The following is an 11736-nucleotide window of genomic DNA, read 5'->3' on the forward strand; positions in this document are numbered from 1 at the left end:
CTGTCAGTTACAACAAAGATAAAAGGAGCACTACTACTGATAACAAATCAAAATACTAGGAATTACAGGGGGAGTTAAAACCTCTGAATTGCCTTGGCAATGGGTCTGGTCGTAAATAACAAGCCTCTTAATCCAGGCGAATATAAACACAATGAAGTAGAGCTGGTTGTTTAAGATTGTCGTAAATGTATCCAGCCCCACAAAGTCTCCATTTCCTGTATTTCCTTCAGAGGGCTGGAAAGCCACACATGTCACTGAGGTAATAAGTGCTCACTCCTTCTTCACGGAGAGGGATAAAGGAAGAGGAGGATGGCAGAAACAGAGGGAGAGAAGGGAACGATAGGGAGGGCAGGTGTGTGTGTATGTGTGTGTGTGTGTGTGTGCACATATGTGTGTTGGCTTGCATGTGTGCATGCATGTGTGTGTGGGTGGCAAAGTGACAGGCGATGATTAGCCCAACCAGAGGAGGATATGTGGGCGGGAGTGTGTGGGAGTAGTGGGGATGGCGAGAGAGAGTCTCTTTAGGCAGAGATATACACAAGTGGATTAAAAGAGCACTCATATTGTATAAACACATAGAAATAACAAGAGATTTATGCATAGAAAATGCACATAACCAAGTCAATTAAAGAGGCATGAACACATGCACGCACACAAAGTAAAAGGGTGGATCCCTGTGGGAAAATGCTGTGTTCCAAAGGAATGAATTAAAACCAGGGTGCAGCTCATGCTGATTCGTCAATAATAAAAACAGCAACAGAGGGCATTATTTCACAAGGTAATTTCATTCCCTTAAGCATAATGTTTGTCTGTGCATGTGTGTGAAAGATGGGAGGAAAAAAGGGGAGGAGGGAGGAAGAAAGAGATGGAGAGCAGCTGCCGACTCTTAGGTGTGTAGGTGGGACCATTTGCAGCCCGTCTCTTACAGAGCCTTGGTGGAATTAACAGGCTTTAAAGAGCTGCAACAAGAGCTCAAACGCATACGCTCAAATGAATGTGTGAGTATGCGCAAATATAGGCAGGTCATGGAAAAACAGAAGATATTTATCGTTCCGTCAGCCAATGAACTCAATCAACTCTTCAAAGAAACACTGTTAACATGAAGCCCTCTGATCATGTGACTGATCAAACTGTGGAAAATCAAGGCTATAAGTGTTTATACTCAGAGAACATGATGCTTTGAAGCCTGACTTTACACTCATGTACATCTCTATCAACTTCTAAGGCCAGACATTTCAAATCCGACAACATAAAGAAGCCTGTGAGCCCAGAACTGTGTCTGATGGCCTGAGAGATCCAAAATATGTCTCCTCATGCCTTAATATCTACAGTGCAATTTTTAAAATCTTCATCAATACATAACACATCAATCACTCACTTCTAAGACACATCTTGATGTTATGCTGATGATACACCGATCTATTCTGCCAAACCACGTAACCTAAATCAACTGACGTCCCTTCATGATTCTACCAAAGATTAGATGTCTCTTAATTTCCTTCACGTAAACCAAGACAAGACAGAACTTTTTACTAGTTGTGATAAATTTGCCACTGCAGCAGATTAGTTTATTGGCCCAATTTACGAAAAAATCAAACCAATCTCTAAGAATCTTGGTATCTTTTTTGATCAGTCTATGAATTTTGACCACCATGTCACCAAGCTAGTTCAGAGCTCTTTCTTTCAGCTAAGAAATATCGCAAAAATTTGGTGTATGTTCTCTTCTAATGGTCTTGAACTATTAATTCACAATTTTATTTTCTGCCATCCAGATCACTGCAATTACCTATTCATGTGCCTTAATCAAGCTGCTCTTCTCGCTTACAGTTGGTTCAAAATGCAGCTGCCAGGCTACTAACAAGAACTAGCCATTGGTCACACAATATACCCATTTTTGCATCCCTCCAATGGTCTTGTGAGAGTCAGAATACACTACAAAATTCTACTGATTACATGTAAGGCATTGCACAACCTTGCTCCCCACTTACATTTCTGATCTCCTCGTTCCTTATCTACTTCTTGAAAATCTCAGTCTTTTATCCATTCCTCGCTCCACCTTCAAAACAAATGTGATCGTGCATTTGGTGATTAAGCCCCAAACCTCTGGAATTATCCTCCCCCATCTATCAGATTTGTTGAATATTTGGACTGTTTTAAGTGGCTACTAAGAACTCTCTTTCATATGCAGGCCTTATTGTAGATCTTCATCCCTGTGTTATTGTAGATCTTCATCCCTGTGTTATGTCTTGGGTGTGGGGTGGGGGATTGTATATAAATTGTGTAAAATTGCTACAAAGTGCTACATTAAAAAACAGGTTTTTCTTATTTACTTACACATTACGAGTGGGTGGAATTCATATTGAACTTCCGAACGTTACTGTTGGGGATTATATGATTATGTTATGCACTTATTTGATTTAAAGAGAAAATAGCAACATCTCCTGGGAAAAAAAATAAGATTAGGACAAGATTTATTGCAAAACAGAGATTTAAGAGCTTACTCTCTAATCAAATTAAGTTTGATCTCCGCAAGCAATATCTCACCTCTATGTTCTATGTGCTGTCAACCTTAGCAAACGGGCTGTGGTTTGTTTGGCTGACCTTCAGTGTCTATTTTCCTCCACTCTGTGGATATTTCTGTGCTCAACCACCGGTCAAAGAGGAAACCCTGAGCTTTGGGACTCATCCCTGTGCATGGTTTTGACAGGAGGTCAGGGCACTGGCGCTAACCTCAGGGTGGGGACTCCAAAAGCAGGTGGCTGGAAAATAAAACAACACCAATCCTTCCCTCTGGGACCATGGTGGCAGGGAGGGAAAAGTGTTAGATGCTGGTGCATTGTGCTGGAGACTGGCAATGAACAACGGGCTAATATCTTTAGCTACACCACAACCCTTCTTTTTCAACTTTTAGCTGCAGAGAGATTCAGTCGATGAGCACAGACAAAAACAGACAGATATAAAGACAGAGAGGATGAGTCATTGCAAATATCCAGTCCTTTGCAGATCGTCCTCCAGGCAGGGCTTTTGAAAACTGAATCCGTTTTCTGTTCACTCATGCATACTTATGACAAAGGAGGTGAGTAAATTGATATACTTCTACACACACACACACACACGCAAAATTTTCTAAATTCCCATGGCAATATGTGTAAGAATAAGGGGGTGTCGAGCAGCACTCATAGGAATATAAAATAGTTTCTGACAATAAGTATTCTTTAAAAGAATCCCTAGCTGTTAGAGACACACTATTGTTGGGTGCAAGAAGAGATTAGATCAGCTGTCAGTCCGATCACGTAAACATTGCTCTCTCTTCGTGACAAGTTCAGCTGAGGCTGTGTGTCTTGGAAAAGCCCGCTACTGTAAGTGAGGCTCAGTTCAACACGAAGATACTGCTGTATCAATAGAAAACCTCACAGAGATAGAGAGATAGAGAAAAAAAGAGAGAGAGAGAGGGCCGCTTACTGAATAAAACATCCTGAGAGCACTTTCATGTCAGTCCCTGTTGGCTGGGGCTGGAGGAAACCCAAAACTACATCGCAGCTCCACTGCAACAAAGGCCCCGTCAAATCAACAGCTACTTCCACGCAGATCAAGCAGTCGAAAGCACAATCAGTGCAAAGGGAATCTCTTCAAACAGGAGCTGATTTCCCATGGGCCGATGACAGCAAATACAGACGCCCATCACCAAGGAAACAGCTCACTATGAGAGGACCAGGTGTTGGTTGCCAATTGACCTCTATATTTGTAGCCAGAACACACATGCACACACAGGCACACCTAATTGACATGACTTACACCCATCACATAAGGTGCAACACTTCAAACATCTGGTCTTCTGATACATTTTTCAACACAGAATCAATACAAACTCTGAACCTGTCATATAAAAACAATGGCCTTTCTAAGCTTTAGCTTGAATAAAAACAAGTTACCATCAGCGTATAAGGCTGTAAATAAATGACGTTCAGCTTCCACCTGGCTGTGCTGATTCATTATTGTTACCTTTTTCTAACTCTGATAACACTCTCTCAACAAAAGGAGGCCCGCAAATTGAAAAAATAAATAAATAAATAAGTTCTTTCCTCCAGGACACAATTTAACAACAAACTGCTAAAGGATTAAAACGATTCAGAAAAAAATCAAATAAAAAAAAAAAAAAACACCTCCTGTATCAACCCACACATGTCTCTCTGAATGCAATTTAGCTCCCCCTAACACTGCTTTACACAGATGTTAGATGGCGTATGTGTGTGTGTACGCTGCTGCTGTTGTAGGCCCTTGCGGCCAACACAAAGACAGAAAAAAGAAGAGAGAAAGTGGCAGAAAAAAGCCGGGGGCGTCAGGTGTATGTCAAATTACTTACCCAAATCTTTGGATCCTTGACTCTCACTGGCCAGTTCACCCATTCTGACCAGCGCATCAAAGTAGCCTTTGGCAGCAAATGTCACATCTAGAGACAAAGAAAAACAACAACAAAAAGAAGGCAGACGGGGTTATTAAGTTTAAAGTACCACTGCAGTGTGTCTCTATGAATATGGAAGAGACAAGTGTAATACAGTTTGTCTTTGTGTAAACAAAGTCGTCAGCAGTCTGGCCGGTGACGCTGATACATTTGCACTCTTTCCTTCCACCTCTGCTTTTCCTCAGAGGCATCGGAAGCGGTGAATCACAGCTTCTCGCCACCAGAAAATAAGCAACACTGATGTTGCTACGTAATTACTCAACATCATCTTGTTTGCATTCTGTGTACTTGATTGCAAGGAGGAAATTACTTTCTGACAGATAATCTGTGCTTGATGTGGAAGCCACATGAGCACAAAAATGTGTTTTCTGTTGTATTTTGTTTCAGGCTTTGTGTTATAATGAGAAGGAAAGTTGGTTTATTATCACCGCAAAGCGCAAGTGAGCAAGCTTAATATTTAGAAGGGGTTTTTGGCACTAGGTAAATTCCCCCCACACTTCACACTCAGTGAAGCCTAAATTAATGTCGCTCTGAATTTATCAGTTTTTTCCAGATAACAACTGGAAACACTTTGTTTTTTCATGCTTTTAATAGCTTGTATTTGCTACATCTATGATAAGTACACAGTGCAGACCAGTGAGTCAATCAGCTCACTTGTGTGTGTATAAGTTTATGATGTCTGGTGTTTGAGTCAATATTTGGGTGTTTTTTTCATTCCTGGACTCCTTTTGATCTATGGACCTCTAAAATACAATATTTGCCAGCCAATAGCTGTGATAAAACATTGTTGTTCCCCCCAAGGAAACAGCAATGTCATGCTGTTAACCACATGCTGTTTACCACAACTGGCCTTTTCCTTCCTCCATTCGATTTCATGTTTTTGGTCAATATGTCTGAACACTGGACAGCAGGGTGACACCGTGACTTGGGGAGACTGTTGATTATTGGATGGATTAAGCTCGGCACACCTGTACTGGCATGACTTCAACCTGATGGGGTGTCCTTCTGCAACACTAACTGTGCTGTATTGTTTCATTTTATGGTTTATTTGAAAGGGACAAATACAGATTGCCTAGAGAACTGCATGACAATTATCCAATGAAATGTATCACAGTATTGCTAATTTCTAATGCCTGTTACTAGAAGGGCCTTTAAAATATCATAAAACATGATCACAGATAACAAGATAAAACTATGTCATACTACATATTGTTGACCTTGTAGGAACAGCATTACCACTTTCTGTTATGTTTTGCAGACTAGGGGTGCAGTGATACTGACCTGTTGAGGCATGGGCACAGGACCTCTGAGGTACCAACACGTCAAAAGGATGCTAAATCGTATTGGGATCTGGGGAATTCGGAGGCCAGGTTGACGCCTTGAACTCTTTGTTACAGTCCTCAGGGCATTAGGCTTTTAGAAATTCCTTCACAATTTTAGTCAACTGTGGTCTGCTTTCAGAAAAGTAATTGTGAGCTAATTCCATATTTTAGCTCGAATTATAGAAAAGGATGCTTGGGAAAGGAGGACTTCCAGTACAATACTTTACAGTTTCCTCCCGTTTTATTCCTAGGAGACAATTTAAAGGTCTGTTACTTTTGCAACATGTCACAGCAAGCCTTAGTCAGGCCATGTAAACACTTGCAGATAAGATTACTATTTGCAAATGCAATACTGTGGTGAAACTTTACATGTTCAGGTTTATCAGAATGTGACAGTGATGTAAATAAATTGGCCTTTTGTCAAGTGTTTTTACTGCACGATTGTATAACCAGGTAACACAAGATGTGACAAAATCACAGAATCTATGTATACATATTTTGGCAGCATCATGTTAGAAAGTTACTGATTAGACAGGGTGTGAACAGATTAACTTTTACAGTAATTTTTTTAGCATGTTTGTCATATTTCATTGTGGCTGACACTGCAGCATGACTTTTAGGGGAGGGGTTAGTTAAAGGAGTCGTTCCCTCTAGCATTGATAAAAAAAAGTGTAGTAATGTTACTCTAATTGGCTTTACAATCTAGTGAGGTCACCTAATTGCTAAAATAATCTGGTTTTACAACAACATACAAGGAAGTTCGAGGGTCAGTAAAACAAGATATCACAGAAACGTAATCTTGTACACACAAAATGCTTGACCTCTGCCCTAGATCTCCAGGATACACAAAAAACAGTCAGTGAGGTTAATCCTAATCAGCAGCCATGTCTCTTCTCCCTTCATGCTGACTAAATAAAGATCCAGAGTACTCCTGGTTGCCCAGATCAATATCCACCTCAGTCCCTATTATTCCAACTGCTGCTACGCTGGCCAACAAAAGGTCACACAGGGCAGACTCAGCTTCCAGTGATTTAAGCCTGACTGCCATACAGCCTGCCAATCGGGCCATCTCCAGTGAGTAATGGCCGCTGCTTTTAGAGGTGAATTCAACAGCGGTCCAGGTGACAGATGGGCCCTGTGCCTGCAGACAGCTGCTAGGTGAAAGACACATTTACAACAATAGCCTGGCAGAGGCAGGCTAATTCTAGCAGACAGATGCAGCCCTTGCAATAGAGGAAGTCTCCCAGGCTGCAAGCCTCACAGCTCCGCTCCGAGGCTGAGGGACATATGCTAATGCTAATCCCAATTACAGCTGAGTCAACGGCAGAGTACGGTGCGCGTTTCCTCCTTCCTCGCTCTTGCTGGGGGAAACACCTGAGAACTGAGAAGAGAGCCTCCAGAGCATCGCGGCTGATTTCTCCTCATTATGCCAAACAGACCCCCTGCCTGCCTTGATGTGGAAAGTGTGCATGAATGTGTAGATGCGAATTTGCACATGTGTGGTAGGGGCTTGTGTGAGTAGGCACGAGTGGGAGCAGATTTTTCAAAGTGATCTCCAAGCAACAGACTCTTTCTACTTGCCAATGCTGCTGCTGCTGTTGTAGCATGTGAGTGTGTGTGTGCGCAGCTGACGGGTGGCTGAGTAGATAAGCTGGATCTATACGGATACTTTACTCCTGTCTAATGAAATGTGAGGCGAGGGGCTCACAGAGACAGACGGAGAGGATTATCGGATCTCTGATTGCAAGGCAGACAGACAATTGGTGGAGGGAGGGGCACATCTACAAGCTACTGATCCATCACTCATACTTCACTCTAGAGAAGAGGTGCAAGAACCACACATTTCTTAATCAGGACAAGGATCATTTTCAGTACCTACATGGTCCTCATCATGCTGTCAGGGGACTTGTATAATAAGTTCCAGGCTGTGTTTGGTAGGCAGTTGAAGTCACTCAGTTGTATGCATCTGTTGCTTTTACACTTTGAGATTTAGCGACTCACTGCTGTGTTGGCAAACCTGGAATGGGTCCATATCCAGATCTAGCAGGCCTACCCATGGAGCCCTTTTGGCATTTCTGGTGTTGGATAATTTCAGTGATAACACCATATGGGTGGAAGTGTGTCCTCCCACTCCCCTGCCCCCGCAAATCAGAGCCTCTTAGTCCCTTGGGTAGAGCCAATCCTGCAAAGTGGGTCTTTAATGGCTCAGAGAGTCCCTACCAGTCTGTCTCCTACCTACACCAAGGCCGGGATTAGTTAGTGTGCGTGTCAGGGGAAAGAAGCACAGGCCGGGGAAGGAGTGGGGGGCACTAACTGCTGAATTATTTGGATGGAGGGGGTTCGGCCTTGTGTTGAGGTTGAGGGGCGCTTTGGAGGGAAAGTTTGAAGACATTGTTACTGAGTCATAGTGCAAATAAAAAAATCTGAAAATTCCATTGTGAATTCTACAACTGACAGTTGTAGTCTCACCATTTAATTCTGCATGGTGCCTATGGTTTTCAGCAAAAATTGGTGGTGAACATGGTCTTTTGATAATTATTTTGACTTTATACCACCTTTTGCTACAGTTTCAATAATGCTACATGTCAAAGAAATGAGAAAATACAATTATCTGTTTAACTCAACCTTTTTGGTTTCTGTTTCAAAATAAACATAAACATAAATAATTACAACCCTGTGACAGCGTTTCTTTTTACAGAATCTCTTCAGTTGACACAATATTTGATGGGTCTTGTTACTGACAATACAGTAGCTTGCACAGCTTCATAAATGCATAGAGTATGTGCTTTTAATTGTAAAAATACAGTAGTCATGGCAGTAGGCAGCTCTGCAGCAGCGCCACAACAACAAACAGTGCCAATGTCAACACACACTGCTCAGACATGCAGTGTGGTCGAGGCATAATCTGTAGGGTGCGTGATGTGCATTGCCTGCAAAACATCCTCGATGGCCTCTCCAGTATGAATTTAAGTCAGACAGTGTACTATGATCCTCACGTCTGCGTCAGATTCAAGGCCTTCTGTATTTCTTTGAATACACATCCATTATATTATACAAGCCATGCCAGAGGCTGTGCACCACATGATAAGGCCTGCCTATTTGACAAGAGGATAAATATTGTCCTTTTTCGGCAAGACAAAGAGGAAGATAGATAGAAAGGTAGATATACACATGCAGCGAGAGACAGAGAGAGTGTTGGCTTGGCTGTGTGCCTAAACCTGCAGTGAAACAGAGAGCACAGAGAAAATAAATGAGAAAAAAAAGGACTTACTGGCAAGGGCCTTCTCATAGTTCTTCCCCATGGCAACAAAGTTTCGTAAGCAGGGGTTGAACTGCTCCATGATGGTCTGAAAGAGAAAACAAGAGACAAATGGGAGTTGGAGGTCTCACTTATCAGCAGAGAGAGCGGGGTCAAGGGCAGAGAAGAAAGACTGGCACCTTGCTCTATTAATTCTCTCACTGCTTTTCTTTCACTCTCCGACATACACAAACCTCGTTGCACAGAATGTGTCTCACACAGCCATCGACAGAATCTTTGGACACACTAAGTGGTTGTCTTGAATGTTAATATCCACCCACATCCTCTCCTCTTATGGTGAGATACAGTCCAGGTGGGATGAGGCAAAAGAGGCTTGGGTTGATGATGGTGGCAGAGTGGGAGAGGTACTCATGGACTGGAAAAGTGAGTGTGAAATTTGCATTGACAGGGGGGCATGTAGTTCTACTAGAGCTTAAGATGATGGATACAAAGGCTAACTATGACTGCGAGAGAACATAGCAATAATGAACTTCAACAGGTGAACATAATATACAATGCTGCTAAGCTCTGAGTCCTAGGGCTGAACACTTTTTTTGACAATTTGACATTGTAATGATATTGTAGGTTTGACTATTGGTGCTTTCACAAATAATTCCACAATGACATTTTTGATAAATTATCACCATAATGTGGATATGATTAAAGCCCCTATTCCACTGGACAAAAAACTACACCCACTAACATCTGGGTTATTTAATAGAAAAGGTTATAATCAGCATTAATTTTCAGGACAAATTACTCTGTAGTGGTCACTGGTATTTACTGGCTGAGACTGGCAGTGATGAAAACACGAAACTGGAAAGGCTGTGCAAATTTTCTGTTCTTTATTGACACAACACAAAAATATGTAGTCAAAAAATACCAACCATCTTTGTCCAAGCAGCCCTTGAACATCATTAAAATGGTACCCAGCTTGAAAGAGAGACTGAATAAGTTACAGAAAGAAAAAAAAAAGAGTTGAAAGTACCAACACATTTTTCACTGGTCTCCGTGGTGCTTTCTACTGTTAAAGGGATACTTGCCCATTTTCAGTCAGGTTTGTATCAAAACACTGTGGGTAGTATGTGTACATGAACTATGGCAGACTTCCCTCCTTCTGCTCAGTGCCTAGATATCCCTCCAAATTACAGGCTGTACTTTTGCATTTTTGTATTGTCCACCAACCATGCCGCCGCCACTGTGGACACAAAGAGTAGACCGCTGATCAAGACACACACCCACCCCTCCCTCTGTCTCTCCAACTCAGACCGAAAACTGATCAAGCAGTAAAACTAGGCCACGCTGATTGCATATAAATCAAGATTATTTTACTGCACTGCCTATTTCTTGCCTAAAATGTTTTCGGAAAAGTATTTTAATGGCCGGTTTTGCTGTTATGCAAGAGTTTGTAAGCAGGGAATGGGCACCACACTGTTTCCTGCACAATGAAAACAGACATAAAAAAAAAAAAAAACAAAAATCAGAGATCAAGCTGTAAAACTAAGCAGGACAGATCAATTAAAAACCAAGATTCTGTTACAGGTTTGCCTATTCCTCACCTCAAATGTTTTTAGAAATATGTTTTAGGTTACTATTTAACTGTAACACAGGAGCCGGATGGCTGCCAAATGGAGGTTGTATATCGTCATTCACCAGTAGGCACATTTCTTGGTCTGATGCATTCTGGTAGTTGTAGGTTTTCTACCTTTTGAGCAATGCCATTGTCCTTTTTCCTCTGTTCATGTAGCACCAATTAAAAAAGTATTCACCTTTTTCCACTGCATAGACGACCAAGATTTATGTAAGGACTTCTATTATGTCGGTGAAATAATTCAACTAACCTGTTTTCCAGCGCGTTTCATGACGCTAAGAAACACGACACCATGAAAAAAAACAAAAAGACATACTCATCTTCTGCTGAAGTACTAGCTATGGAAATGAATTATGTCACCTATATCAGCCTTTTCTATTAGTTTTGACAGTAAAATAAATAAATAAATAAATACATACGATACATGCTAATTTTGGTGTAAAAGGGGTATAAGCATTTAAAGGCAAAGAACAGTTTGAAGAGCCTGGTAAGTCCAGAAATCACTTATCTATAAAGCTGCCTTTGAAGCCAGGAAAAGACAATGATAATACGATTTTCAAAATCTAAGACAATATCAAGTACCGCAATAACATTTATGTACGCATCTAATGATGAGAAAATAATCAAATTTTCATCATAACAAGAAGAAACTGCAGATTGTTTTTGTCATGGCAGCAGTAATACGCTGAGATACAGCATCATACTTCACTGCAGGCAGAGCTGGTGTAAATGCAGACAATGCATGATGCCTGACATCTCCCACCATCATCGTTTCCTCTACTTCTCCTCTGCCTCTCTTTCCTCCTCCTTTGCTCCTCCAGGGCTTCCTCCAATTAGGCGGTCCCCAGTCAGCAAGTCAGGAACAGCCAGGGGACAGAGAGACAACCAAAACACTGCAGCAGCAGCATCAGCAGCCCCTACACAAGCCATCAGTACTGCAGGAGAACACTTAATAATCTTCTTCTAGCCTGGATTCACACTGTGGCAGAATAATATGGCAAGGTGCCACCAGTCTCAACCTGAAACAACCTCGGCAGCTCATCCTGAAAATCATCTGCCTCTT

The 11736-nt window shown here is 41.7% G+C and overlaps 1 protein-coding gene across 3 annotated transcripts in view; it reads right to left on the reverse strand.

The window, feature by feature from the left end:
* The window catches only part of LOC121957316 (brain-specific angiogenesis inhibitor 1-associated protein 2-like), a 108451-nt gene that overhangs the window by 80179 nt on the left and 16536 nt on the right, over positions 1-11736 (reverse strand). For all 3 annotated transcript variants that reach the window (XM_042505890.1, XM_042505889.1, XM_042505892.1), the window contains exons 2-3: positions 9056-9131; positions 4364-4450 (exon numbers count right to left, since the gene is read on the reverse strand). In XM_042505890.1, the coding sequence (XP_042361824.1) occupies positions 4364-4450; positions 9056-9131 (163 nt within the window). The remainder of the gene's footprint in view (positions 1-4363; positions 4451-9055; positions 9132-11736) is intronic.

Source organism: Plectropomus leopardus, chromosome 17 (genome assembly GCF_008729295.1).
Source record: "Plectropomus leopardus isolate mb chromosome 17, YSFRI_Pleo_2.0, whole genome shotgun sequence".
NCBI classification, from domain to species: domain Eukaryota; kingdom Metazoa; phylum Chordata; class Actinopteri; order Perciformes; family Serranidae; genus Plectropomus; species Plectropomus leopardus.